We start from the raw sequence: 12,784 nt of genomic DNA, 5'->3' as shown, positions 1-12,784 counted from the left end.
CAGGCACACCCATAGCAGCGAACTCGCCTGTTGGACCTGCCTGCCACCTGCCTCGCTCGGCTTGCCAGCCACTCGCCACACACCACGAGGCGCGCGGCGCGTCCGCCATTCAGCGCGCTGCCACTGGCCACAAGGGGCAAAGAAAGCGGAGAAGAAGCCCTCCCGTCAACGAGAATCGACGTTTGCTCGTTGGCGGAAAACGTTATCGGCGCCGGGCCCCACCGCCCGTAACGGCTTCGGGCTTGGGCCCGGACATGCGGGCCTCTCTCACCACTCCCACATGGCCCAGGAAAAATTCGGCGCAGATTTTTAAACAGAGAGCGCCCTTTGGACCCCCGGGAATAGGCCCAAATGCACATGGGAGCCCACATGGGCCAGAGATAACGGCGGGCTCGTCGTGCCGGTGACCCTGATAAGCACGCGCTCGCGCGTCCGTCGTGCCGCCGGGTCGTCGTCGTCGTCTCGTGCCCGTCTGGATCTGATCTGGAAGGGTGCCAAGTAGAGGACCAACAAAGCAAACGTCCGCTTGCTGAAGAACAGGGGTTGTCCACTTCTTCGGGTGAAGGCGTGCCGCACAGGCCAATGGGCGTCGCCTCGATGTAGATGGTTGTCCGTGCTGCTGCTCCTGGTGCTGCTGTTCGTCGTCGGCCGCCTTGCAATCGTAATTTGGCAGTGACTTCTTAGTCGCAAGATACGGAGACAGGACCCTGGAGGGGCCCCTTCACCAAGCGCGAGTCGGCCGTCGCACCACCCCAGCCAGCCCAGGCCCGAGGTATAATTTTGGCGATACACCACACCCACCTCGTGCCATCCATCTCCTCCCGCCGGCGCCGCCGCCACGCTTCTTCCCTCTTCTTGCAACCTGCACAATCCAGTCAGTCTTGGGAGGCACAGCAGCTGCATTGCTTGCTTGGCCTGCAGGTTCGTCGCCTCGCCTCGTCGCTCACCTCCGATCCTCCTCTCCCGCTTGCTTCCTCTCCTCTCCGCGCCTCCTTAAAGAGCTGGCAAGTCTGTCGCGCCGACTCGCGTGCTCCCCGACCCGCTCTTCAACTTTTTTTTTCTTTTCGCCTCGCCGACCGGGCCTCACTCCCATCTGCTATAACATTGACCGTCGCGCGCGGTCCTTTGTATAGCAGACTTGGTCTCGCGACTGCGTCCAGCCTCATCGACGTCGTCGCTGCAAACGCCGGTGTTGTCGCCCGCGCCCAACGCCACAATCCGGCCTGCCAACACCCCGGCCCCCGAACGTCGAAACAGCCACAATGGGCATCATCCATACAATCAACGTCAAGGTCGCGGCCAGCCCTGTCGGGCGCTGGTTCCGCCTCGACGGCAGCGGCCATGTAAGCGTGTTCCGTCGAGCAGACGGCCCAACCAAGCGGCGCGACTGACTTTCGTCCGCAGCCCCGCGAGCGCAAGGGCTCGTACTTCTTCACCGAGATCCGCGCCGGCCTCGCCACCTTCTTTGCCATGGCGTACATCATCGCGGTCAACGCGTCCATTGTCGCCGACTCGGGCGGTACTTGCGTCTGCCCGGGCACCGAGGCCGACCCCATCTGCAACAAAGATGAGGCGTACCTCCTCTGCCTCCAGGGCATCAAGCGCGATGCCGTCACCGCCACCGCGTCCATTTCTGCCCTGGCCAGCTTCTGCATGGGCCTGTTCGCCAATCTGTGGGTTCCCGAGACACGCCGCCCAAGCTTGTGCGTCGCGCTGACCTGGTGTGCAACAGTCCCGTTGGCCTCGCGCCCGGCATGGGTATGTCGCATTATCGCTCGGTCGCGTTCCCGTTTCGTGCTGACTGTTTTGCTGTAAAGGCTTGAACGCCTACTTTACCTACACTGTCGGTAAGCTGCATTGTCCCTGCCTCCAAAAAGTGACATACCTGACGCCGTGCGACAGTGGGCTTCCACGGCAGCGGACTTGTCCCGTACCAGGTCGCCCTGACGGCCATCTTCGTCGAGGGCTGGATCTTCCTCGGCCTCGCCATCTTCGGCATGCGTCAATGGCTTGCTCGCGCCATCCCCCAGTCCATCAAGCTTGCGACCGGCGTCGGCATCGGCCTCTTCCTCACCGTCATTGGCCTGACGTACAGCGAGGGCATCGGCCTCATCGTCGGCTCCCAGGCGACCCCGACCGAGCTCGCCGGCTGCTCGCCCGAGAACAGGGACCCGGACACCGGAGCCTGCCCCAGCTGGGACAAGATGCGACACCCCGCCATGTGGGTGGGCATCTTCTGCGGTGGCATCCTCACCGTCCTCCTCTCCATGTACCGCGTCAAGGGCGCCATCATCATCGGCATCATCCTCGTCAGCATCATCTCCTGGCCCCGCAACACTCCCGTCACCTACTTCCCGTACACCGAGGTGGGCAACAGCTCCTTCGACTTCTTCAAGCAGGTCGTCAGCTTCCACAAGATTGAGAACATCCTCAACGTGCAGGAGTGGAAGGTTTCCGAGTACGGCGGCCAGTTCGGTCTCGCTCTCATCACCTTCCTGTACGTCGACATTCTCGACTGCACGGGTACCCTGTACGGTATGGCTCGCTTCGCCGGCCTCATCGACCCCGTCACCCAGGATTTCGAGGGCTCCTCCGTTGCGTACATGGTCGATGCCATCAGCATCTCCATCGGCGCTATCCTCGGCGTGCCTCCCGTCACTGCCTTCGTCGAGTCCGGTGCCGGTATCTCCGAGGGTGGCAAGACGGGCTTGACTGCTGTCGTCTCCGGCATCTGCTTCTTCATCTCCATCTTCTTCGCGCCCATCTTCGCCTCCATCCCGCCGTGGGCCACGGGCTGCGTCCTGATCCTGGTCGGCTCCATGATGGCCAGCGCCGTGACTGAGATCAACTGGAAGTACATGGGCGATGCGGTGCCTGCCTTCCTGGCCATCGCCCTCATGCCCTTCACGTACTCCATCGCCGACGGCCTCATCGGTGGTATCTGCTCGTACATCCTCATCAACACCATCGTCTGGCTCATCAAGCGCGTCAGCGGTGGACGCGTTGTGCCTCCCAATATTGAGGACAAGGAGAACTGGACGTGGCGCATTCCTGGTGGCTTCTTCCCGCCCTGGCTGGTCCGCCTGTTCCAGGGCAAGAAGGACTTTTGGCGCGAGGAGTATCCTCAGGTCTCCGACACTCCTGCACAGGAGCCCAAGCTCAGCACCGAAAACGACGCTGGTTCAGATACCGGCCGTCTCGCTGAGCCCGCGACAATCAAGTCATGAGGCCAGCGTCGATTTGGATTTCGTCTTGTTTTTGAAGTGAATGGCATTCTGCATCGGATGAAGGCCAAAGTGTCAGTCCCGAAGGCAGACTGGAGTGGAGGGTGTAACTGATGCGGAGGACTGGATTCGTCAGCGGCGTTGTGTTGGTTGTTCGTCTGTGATGTTGAAATGATGATGATATTTTCTCCTTCGAGGTGTTTGTAGCATCGGCTGCTCGCGATGATGTCGCTCCTAAAGTCAGCACATACAAAGACACGGGTGCGGCGCGCAATGTTGTCAAACGTTGGTTCATGTTCTCGTTCATAATCGTAGCTCCGTAAAGCTGATATCGTACATCATGATGCAAACTCAGTTCGCCATAAGTGCAATGTGCCGCAGTTCTCTGTTGCCCGTGTTAGTCGAGGTGATTGGGTGGTTCGTGGCTCGTTCTTACCCTTCTACTTGATGGCCGACCTTGATAGGGGGATAGGACGCCGCCGCGCCCTCATCGCGACCGAGCTTGGCCTGTTCATCTCGCACCTGCTGTGCCCGCTCGGCGAGTGCAGGGACTGGGGCCAAGTCAAAGTCCGAGTTGAGATGCCAGAAGAGGGTGCTAGAGATGCGGACAAGAGGCCGGTCGGGGTGATCTCGCTTGCGCTTCTCGATGGTTTCGATCGTCTTCTCGTTGACCGTCACTTCGTGGAATCCTGCCTTGATCAGGCCGCCGGTTGCGTACTCGAGCTGCTTGCCGGCCTGCACCAGCAGGTAGTTGCCCGGGGGAATCTTGACTGCGATCCGGTCGCCAGTGTTGCGGGCCCAGATGTTCAGGCCAGGGTAGCGGGATCGGCCGTGAATGGTGAGGAAGTTCAGGTCGGTGTGGAAGCCGGCGAGAATGGTGTCCTTCTTGCCATATTTTACCAAGTCCGAAGCGGTCGGGGCCAAGAGATGGGGTCTGAGGGGGAGAGTCAGTCAGCCAAGTATTGCTCCGTCTTACCGAGAGGGAGATGAGTCAACGAACCCATAACGCCCGGCGTCGCTAAAGTACTCTGCAGGCAGACCCAAGCCTACAGCGGTCATCTCGGATAGCTTGGAAACACTGGGGGCGATGTTAGCAGGAGAAGCCCAACGTTGGACACGAGGTGCGACGGACGCATTCTTCATGGACGTGCCCCATTGGTTCATGGTGGGAGCCCAGCGCTCCTTGATGTGCGCCGCCGCGGGGGTAACGTTGGCAGCGTTGAGGCCAGGAAACTGCGTCTCGTAGGGCGGCGGCTCGGCCATGCGCCAGAAGAAGCGGCACTTGGGGTCGGGCTCGTGGCCGCTGATGTCGAGAGGGCGCTGCGACGGATGCAGTCGCTGGATGACATCGAGGCACGGCTCGTCGACGGCGCACTTGGGCTTCTCGGTGTTCTCCAAAGTCACGCCAATCTGGTAGCTCAGCTCGGGGCGCTCGTCCTTGCGCAGCTCCTCGTCAGGCTGCGCAAAGTAGTCCTCGAGCAGGTCGAGGAAGGTGTCATTGTCCTTGTCAGCCACGCGCGAGTCGTGGAGGACAAGAGCGCCATAGGTGATGAGGGCGTTGGCTGCCTTGGCGCACTCTTGCTGAACTTCGATCGAGTCGCGGGGCTTGTTGAGATAGACGTCTAGGTCGATGACGGGGAGGTTCATCGACTGCTGGTGGGATGGATCCATGATGGGCGGATGGAGGTGCTGCCTCTGGGTCGTTGTGTTTTGCTTCGTCGCTGTCCAAGAGTTGGGAGGCGCAAAGTCTGACGTTTTCTCTCCGAGGGCTGGCAAGCAACGAAGAATAAATGCGTCTCCCGTTCTGGAACAAATGCATGTGCCCAGCACCGCGGTGTGGGGGAGAGGCACGGCTTGGTTCGGCATCCAACAGCGAGCTTAATCCGGTCAACGATCCGCCGGCGTGCCTGGGAGGCGTCTGTAGCGGGCCCCGGAGCCGGCCGACGGGTGGGCTTTCAGTGGGACGCTGAGATTCGAGAACGCCCTGGTTGGCCTTTTTGCATGCTCCTGCACGGCAGGGAGCCGCTGGCCCAGGGGCCTTTGTGCCGCGCTCGCATGGTTTCGAGAAGGGGACTCTGTGCTGGGCCGTGAATTCGCGTGGATGGCGGGAGGGGACTTCTTAATACCCTGAGCCGTGTCAGGCCACTTGCGGGATTCGCCAGCGACGGCGCGATCCGACGCGGCACACAGCGACACGGGAGATTGGCCCCATCTCAGAAAAAGCACCGAATGCAACTGCAAGAAGGATCATGATGTGGAGGAGGCACTGGACCAACTAACGTGGAAACTGTGAGGAGTGTTGGAAACTTTTCTTCGTGCAAAACGAGCAAGGGCGCGTGCCCGCGTGCCTGGCTCCTTCCTCGACAACGATGAACCTTCCGAGTCTCGAGCCCTTGACGGAGCAACACAGGCCAATAGCATGAAAGTCTCTCAAGACCGTGGGACATGGTTGTAAAGAGACTCGCTGCTTTGTATCTTTGTATTTCATGCATTGTGGCAATGATTTGACCGTCATGTGACAGCCGAAATCACTACTTCAAGCCTCGAGAGAAACGCCAACGTTCATGAACCTCGAGCGAGGAAGCGTCTCTACCAGGCGCTTACTTCAGGCAGGGTACCTTACCGTTTGCGGAATGGGTGGCTATATCGTACGGTCACAGCTGCCCAACTTGGCAGTTGTGCCTACATGGACGTCCATTACAGGGCTCATGGAGACTGTCCGATCTGGCCTGGGTCTGCACTTCGATTGTCAGATATGCTGAATAGTAAGCCGCGCCGGTCTATCACGGTTCACGGCCACAAGTTCACCCACTTCGAGCAAATAATAGTGAACGCCAAAAGGTCGTCAATGTACAAGCATACGCTTACGACGGTCACTGCATTCACGGGTGTCTAGGTTGGCTTGGCCAAATCGGACTCGGTGCCCTTAGTCACACCAACATTGAACTCAAGCGAGGTCGAATTTCACAGCTGTCTCAGCCAAAAGATCGTTGCGTGCATTCATATATGAAAACACATAAGCACCTATATCCTTCGAGTAATGTCCGTCTTTGCGAAGTGAAGAGGAGACTGTCCCGCGTTGCGGCGCCTCGTGCGAAGCCGAGAGCCAAGCGCCAACCTTGTTGAGCTCGCCGGCGTCGTCAATCTCGACCTCACGCCCTCAGAACTATGCCTGCGTAACAGGCTCACACGGGAGCGCCGCGACCGTTCCCACCCGGAGGACGCAGCAAAGAGCATGCGTCTTCTTCTCCTTCTTGCATTCGCTCGCGAATTGAGTCGCGTTGGTGGGCGTGCCGGGAGCTGCTCACACACATAACCAGTCGTCAGCCAAAGCACCTAGCTCCTCGTATAATGCAGACACCACCACGTTCAGATGATGGTGCCTGTGCTAGGGGGGAAAACGCATTTCAAGAAATCTCGGACGAACCTGACTCGCATTCGAGGCCTATTGCAAGAGTCCCGGAGATCGTCGCCGCCTCGCTGCAGCACACCGCATTCTTGAACTGTCCCTGGCAGACTCCCCCGCCGCTGCGTCGATCAAGCGCCTGGACTTGCTGCCCGGGGGCGGCCATGGCGCCGGCGAGAGAGGCGAGGACGGTGGCGGCTGAGAACTTCATGGTGCTCTTTGTCTCTTTGAGAGTGATCAGAGTGAATTGTGTTGCGAGTGCAGTAGAGGGATGCGAATCCAGACCAAGTGTGTTGCTACGGTTGAAGGGAAAGCACTCTACTGCCACTTGGAAATAGCCTTCCCTTATATACTCATAGTCGAAATGCCTCGGCCATATGTTTTAAACAGACGTTGAGCCCTGCCTCATTAGAGATGCTGCCCACGACGCGCCGAGCAATCGTGCTACCACAACATATCACCACCGAGCTGAAGCCCAAGCCCGATATCTGGTTTCATCTAGCGTCATATACCGTAGCATTCTCGTTGCTTGCAAGCCACTTCGCACACTAGATCCAGCCAAGTCCAAGTCGTGGGGAATACAGACTCAGGTGTGCCCTCCGTACAACCCCCCAACACCGATCGCTTGGATGGCCCAGATTGCCATCGAAGTCGAGTCGTCGCACTGTCTCTTCCGGGGAAGCTGAAATATCAACACAATATTGAAGCGGCCCGGCATTGCCCGATGGGTCGCTTCCGGCTGTGAAGCCGTCTTACCACACCGACGATGGGGCAGTTGCGACGACTCGGTTCTGGTCTGCCGAACAATCCATTTGCAGATGTCCGATCTGGCGATCAATTAGTCTCGTGACGTTTCCTCAGCTTGACAAGGACGGGCTTTCGTATGCTGCCCGCTTGTTCGACAGTCTGGAACCTGTCACACACCGATGAGTCGCGGTCAAATCTAGACTCTGTGGTTTGTGGTCCCGCAGCACCCGCAGAACGAAGATCCAGCAGTCCGGATTCGGGTATGACCTCAGACAACCCGAATGAGATCCCGGTATGCGTCTGTTGATGCCTCATTGAAGCGAGCTGACGTACGAATGAAGCCCAGTTGCAACGCAGCGAGACTTCACCGTTGCAGCCCCCGCCCGGTTCAGATTGCGCATCCGTGAACAAAGGAACCTGTATCTTCAAGTCTTTTCAAAGCCCTTCGCCGTCAAGGCATTCCGCTTAATATACACAACGCCGCGTTCAGCCGCCTGCATCTATGCCTTGCCCGCCCGCTCCGCCTCCAGTTCCCTCTCGGCCTGCTGGTAGTACTTGGCCGTGTCCACGCCGTGCTGGTCGTGGTTGACAAAGTTGAACCACGGCACCGTGCTGAAGAACAGCGCCGAGTACCGGCTCTGTCGGGCGGCGACGCCCTGCAGATACGGGCTCAACCGGCTCTCGCCGTACAGGGGCTGACCCGCCTTGACCTTGGACACCATCTCCCGCATGTCCATCTCACGCTCGCGAGCGTTCTCCGTCGCACCGTAGAACCGCACTGCGACTGGGTGTTAGCATGCGTCGTCCGTCTTCGCAGCCATGCTGGCTCAGGGGCCCCGGGATTCGGCGATCGCGGCGATCGCGGGACACGTACGGGCGGAGCGCTGGTAGAAGTAGAGGAAGCCGCCGGCGAGGCCGACAAAGCCGGCTAACCGCATGGCCTTGGCGAAGCCACCCTTGCCGACGTACGAGGGCGCAAACCTCTCGAGGGCGTACAGCGCACCGGGGGCGAAAGCCGCGGCGGTCGCGCCGGCGACGAAGTCGGAGGTCCGGGCATAGCCAACAACGCGCTTGAAGTGACTGTTTCAGATCAGCGATCAATCACTACGCATTCGATCCATCCAATTGCTCCTGGGTCGCCGTCGGCCGCTCGCATCGGGATCGTGGGTGGTAACGTACGGGTCGTTGTCGATGAGCTGCAATTGTCCAAAGTCAGTCTGTCATGCGTCCATTGGCAGCAATTGTGGGCGGAAGGCGTACCGGATAGTCCGTCTGGACGACCTTGCTCGTCCCGACATAGGTCTGTGGGCTCTGCTTCGTCGTGGTGTCGGCCATGGTGCAGCTGTCGTCGCCCAAGGCTGTCTCCTCGTAATTGAGCCGGTCGTTGGTAGAGTCGTCGATACAGTTGAAGCTGCAGGTGGTGGGTGCCTCAGGACCAGTCACGTGATGACGGTTGGCGAATGAAATCACGTGCATGGGTCAGCGGGAGGTACGTACCGAAACGTGTCCAGTCGCGTCCCCCACTATCGAGACGCGTAGAGAGCCCGTGATGGCACATCCGCTGCATCATCTCAAGGCGACGACCTTTGTCAATCAAGGGTATCACAACATTTTCGAGAATGCCCTCCGCAGTAGCAGCTGGGCAGAAGCCCACGCACGATGATCTCGACAACTATGGCGTGGACGACCTCTCCGACGACCCCTTCGCCTCGCCCAGCCCACAGTCCAAGAAGCGCAAGGAGCCCGCCTCCTCCTCCAACGCCCTCGGCATCGACGAAGAGGTTTCCGTGCAGAAACGCGCCCGCGTGCCCGCCGTCAAGCTCGACGAGGACCGCCTGCTCGGCCCCGCCGGCATCCCGCGCCTGCGCCAGCGCGCCTCCCGCAACCTGAAGATCAAGGGCAAGGGGCACGAGTTCTCCGACGCGGCGCGCCTCCTCTCCTTCTACCAGCTATGGCTGGACGACCTGTTCCCCAAGGCGCGGTTCCTCGACGCGCTGGCCATGGTGGAAAAGGCCGGGCACAAGAAGCGCGTCATGACGGCGCGCAACGAGTGGATAAACGAGGCCCGGCCTAGATCGGGCGCAGATGAGGACGAGAACGGGGACGACGCGCGCGAGAACGGTCACGCAGGCAGTGCCGGTGAGGCAGACGGCACGGATGTGGCCGCTGACAGGCCCGAGAGACCGCAGACACCACTGCAAGACGTACCAGGCGACGACGACCTCTACGACGCGACGCCACGAGCTCGAACAGCCACGCGAAGGGACGTGCCCGAAGAGGACGACCTAGACGCCCTCCTTGTGGAAGCAGAAGGCCAGGACTCGGCCTCGAACCGAAAGAAACAAGCGACCACGGAGCCGGACGAGGACGATCTGGATGCCCTCATAGCCGAGGCAGAGGGCGAAGATGGCGCTGGATCGTCGAACGCCAAAGCAGCAAGCAGCGCGAACAACGAATTTGCCGACGAGGAGGCGGCGATGCAGGAAATGGATGGCCTTTGGTAGAGCTTGATTACGCAACGGATGTTGATGACGACTCATTGATTGGGAGTTCGGCGCATTGTTGAAATAGTAGCATGCAAGTCACTTTCGACAGGTAGTGGGCAGTTCAATGAAAGCAAGAAACAGAGCCCGAGGGCTAGTATATTGTACAGGTGACGACACCCTACTGTGTGCGGTCATCTCCTGGAGACCTTAACCTTTTGCGCCAATCCCATCCGCTCCCAAACAAACATTTCCTGTCATGCCAGGCGGAGGCGCTTGGCCGCGCCACCGCCGTTTTGTCTGCTCCGCTTCGTCCCCGGGGTTACTTTCAGTATATAGTTCTTGTTGGCTGCTGTATCTGAAAGGATGCCACTCTCGGGCCCGAGTACCTCGCTTCGACTCCGCCTCTGGATCCTCCGCTCCTCGACCTTCAAGGCCCAGAGAAGGGTGAGGAGGACCTCCCGCGACGGCAAAGTGATGTCGCTCAGACATTGTGTCAGTTGGCGAACTTCATCGCGCGTCACTCCGGACTCGCTCCGCAAGTTCTCGACCCGATCGTCGCATCCCTCAGCAGAGACCAACCGCAATGCCTCCATCGTCGCATCCATCAGGGGACGCGCCAGATTGGGGCTGCTGGATAGGATCTGTCTAAGAGACTTGAATCTCAGGGTCGTGGACCTGGGGCTCGAAGCCGTAGTCCGCAGCGGCGAAGTCGCTCGCTGCCATAATGTCAGAGGCAACGTGGCTTGCCTCGTCGTTGAGGAAGTCGTCGATGTTGAAGGGGTCGAAACTCGCGACGCCGGTGGCACAGTCACCAGCCAGATAATCGTCGTCAAGAGTTGAGGAGTTGGGAGAAGCGAGAAGCGAGCTTTCGAGGACAAAGCGATCTGCGTCAAAGGCCGCTGACAGGCCGAGAGAATCGCTGAGGCTGAAAGCAGCGTCATCCTGAGGAACAGAGTCCAGGCCAAGAGGGGTGACTGAGTCTGTGAGTCCGTGAACGACTTGGGCACCTCCGCCGACGTGTGACACGGCAGGTCGCACAACATCTCTGCAGGACGTTGTGTCAGGTCGGGAGAGGTGTCCGCGGTCTGTTCACTGGACTCGGACTCGGGCTTGGCGTCGGAGACGGGGCCGAGCTCGGGAGATAGTGACGCGGGGTTGACGGTCGGGTTGGGGTTGGATAGCACGAGCTGGTCCACCAGGTTGGCGGCGGAGTCGCTCATCATCCTGACGCCATCCTGCGAGCTAAACAGCTGCTGGGACAGGGTAATTTGGTTGTCGCGGAGGGGGTCGAGGGGGGAGGAAGCACACGCGCCGACGCCTGAGGTGCATCGGACACGGCTCAGCTCGTCCATCAACAGCTTGTTTGCCTTGTTTGCGTTTTCGAGGGCTGTCTCGAGCTCCTTTGTCTTCTTCTCGAGGGCCTCGACCTCGAGCCTCTTGCGCTCACGAGATGACTGGGCGGCGCGACGATTCCGGAGAACCCGCTCGACGCGGCGCTGCTCCTTCTCGTCTTCGGTCTTGGCTCGTTTTCTGGGGCGCGTTAGCGGCAAGTTTTGCGGCAAGCCACCTTGGCTAGCTTACCTCGGGGGAAGGTTCGTCTTGGGCTCAGGGAGAACTTGGCCCCATGACTTCCGCTTCTTCGCCGGCTTCTTGTCTGATGACTCCGGTGTAGCCTCGCCGTCTGCCGGTGTGGGATCTTCCGGGACGACGGACAGGCGTGAGCTCTCCGCGTCATCGGCGTAGGACTTGGGAGTCATCATGTCCATGGGGTTGATGGTGGCGGAAGGAGAGGACGGGCTGGTGGCGGAGAAGAGAGAAGGGTAGCTATCGCCAGGAGTCGAAATGAACGACTCGACCGGCGAAGCCTCGAGCTTGGCCATCGGGGAGGATTGCTGCAACGCCATTGTGTGCGGTGATGTCGACAGGCGGGGCCCAGGCGACGTAGCGCTGTAGTTGGAGTACAGTGGTGTAGCAAGCAAATGAGGCCAGTTCCCTTCAGATCAGTTATACGTTCAACTGCATCGTAGGCAGCGACCCCGCGAGTGAGTCAGCGCCAGATGTGGGGTTGGTTGACGAAGCAGTATGAGTCAGGTGAGGATGGCGTCCAAGGCGACGAGGACAAGTGTCTTGATCGCTTTGGTCGTGGTCGGCTATGGCAGAGGCGGGATGTGGTGGAGGGCAGGCACCTCTTTATGTTCAGGACACGTTGGTTGTTTGGGTCTGGGTGCCTGAGGCAGAAAGGGGGCTGATGGGCAGGGATGCAGGCAAAAGGGGAAGCGGAGGGAGCGAGGGCGCCGTGCCAGGGAGACTCGCGTTTGGCTTCAGGGGAGTGGGGGCCAGCCTGATTTAGCGTTTGGCAGAGACCTCCACAGTGCATCAGACGCTGCGTGGCGGGCCAATCCAGGCCGTGCGGGCGCCAACGCGGGCGCTGTGGCCGCTGCGTCTGAGGTGGCGAAGCCCCGTAAGCACAGCGGGCTGACGCTCTCTTACGCTCTCTTACGAGGCCGACACGAGGGGCCGGCCACGCTCTGGCGCAAGCGTGCAGCCCGTGGGCTCGTTGCATCGCGCCGCGGCTAACTGCATGTGGCTCTCGCACGCAGGGTGCGCAGGGGGCTGGATGGGCGCTGGTCCGTGATGGCTCGTTGCGTCCGCGTAGGTTGCTTCCATTACGGTTGCGCTGTGGTGCGTCGCTTTGATGGACCTGCCTGATTGATTGATTGATTGCTCACTAATGTTGGCGCTACGCTTTGTCCAGTACCTGCCTTTCCCTTGGACAATTACTGCACTAGGTAGACTATGCTGCAACAACAGCGGCCGTCCCGTCCCCTAGGGCTTGGACAACCAAGTCCCGTGGCGCACACAAAACCAAAAACTCGCCGCCGCCATCAATCTGGTGTGATTGCAATCTCGACGCCTATGCC

At 59.9% G+C, this 12,784-nt stretch overlaps 5 protein-coding genes across 5 annotated transcripts; 2 read left to right on the top strand and 3 right to left on the bottom strand.

Moving 5' to 3' along the window:
* Window positions 1–1,262: 1,262 nt before the first annotated feature.
* PLICBS_006322 (uncharacterized protein) lies at window positions 1,263–3,227 on the top strand (the record flags this gene model as incomplete). Its single annotated transcript, XM_018320102.2, has 5 exons — window positions 1,263–1,343; window positions 1,405–1,673; window positions 1,733–1,758; window positions 1,818–1,847; window positions 1,903–3,227. The coding sequence occupies 5 exons, from the start codon at window positions 1,263–1,265 to the stop codon at window positions 3,225–3,227; spliced, it is 1,731 nt and encodes a 576-aa protein (XP_018182576.1).
* A 348-nt stretch (window positions 3,228–3,575) lies between these two features.
* Window positions 3,576–4,895, bottom strand: PLICBS_006321 (uncharacterized protein; the record flags this gene model as incomplete). The annotated part of the gene is made up of 4 exons (XM_018320101.2): window positions 3,576–3,609; window positions 3,661–4,158; window positions 4,225–4,302; window positions 4,357–4,895. The coding sequence occupies 4 exons, from the start codon at window positions 4,893–4,895 to the stop codon at window positions 3,576–3,578; spliced, it is 1,149 nt and encodes a 382-aa protein (XP_018182575.2).
* A 2,982-nt stretch (window positions 4,896–7,877) lies between these two features.
* On the bottom strand, window positions 7,878–8,712 carry PLICBS_006320 (uncharacterized protein; the record flags this gene model as incomplete). The annotated part of the gene is made up of 4 exons (XM_018320100.2): window positions 7,878–8,155; window positions 8,252–8,457; window positions 8,557–8,573; window positions 8,638–8,712. The coding sequence occupies 4 exons, from the start codon at window positions 8,710–8,712 to the stop codon at window positions 7,878–7,880; spliced, it is 576 nt and encodes a 191-aa protein (XP_018182574.2).
* Window positions 8,713–8,996: 284 nt separating this feature from the next.
* PLICBS_006319 (chromosome segregation in meiosis-protein) lies at window positions 8,997–9,881 on the top strand (the record flags this gene model as incomplete). The annotated part of the gene is made up of 1 exon (XM_018320099.2): window positions 8,997–9,881. The coding sequence occupies one exon, from the start codon at window positions 8,997–8,999 to the stop codon at window positions 9,879–9,881; it is 885 nt and encodes a 294-aa protein (XP_018182573.2).
* Window positions 9,882–10,508: 627 nt separating this feature from the next.
* PLICBS_006318 (transcription factor that binds to CRE motif) lies at window positions 10,509–11,767 on the bottom strand (the record flags this gene model as incomplete). Its single annotated transcript, XM_018320098.2, has 3 exons — window positions 10,509–10,908; window positions 10,968–11,393; window positions 11,445–11,767. The coding sequence occupies 3 exons, from the start codon at window positions 11,765–11,767 to the stop codon at window positions 10,509–10,511; spliced, it is 1,149 nt and encodes a 382-aa protein (XP_018182572.2).
* Between the last annotated feature and the right edge of the window lie 1,017 nt (window positions 11,768–12,784).

The sequence above is a fragment of the Purpureocillium lilacinum genome (genome assembly GCF_023168085.1).
Source record: "Purpureocillium lilacinum CBS 284.36 DNA, scaffold_4, whole genome shotgun sequence".
NCBI classification, from domain to species: Eukaryota; Fungi; Ascomycota; class Sordariomycetes; order Hypocreales; family Ophiocordycipitaceae; genus Purpureocillium; species Purpureocillium lilacinum.
This window is presented reverse-complemented; position numbering and strand designations above follow the sequence as displayed.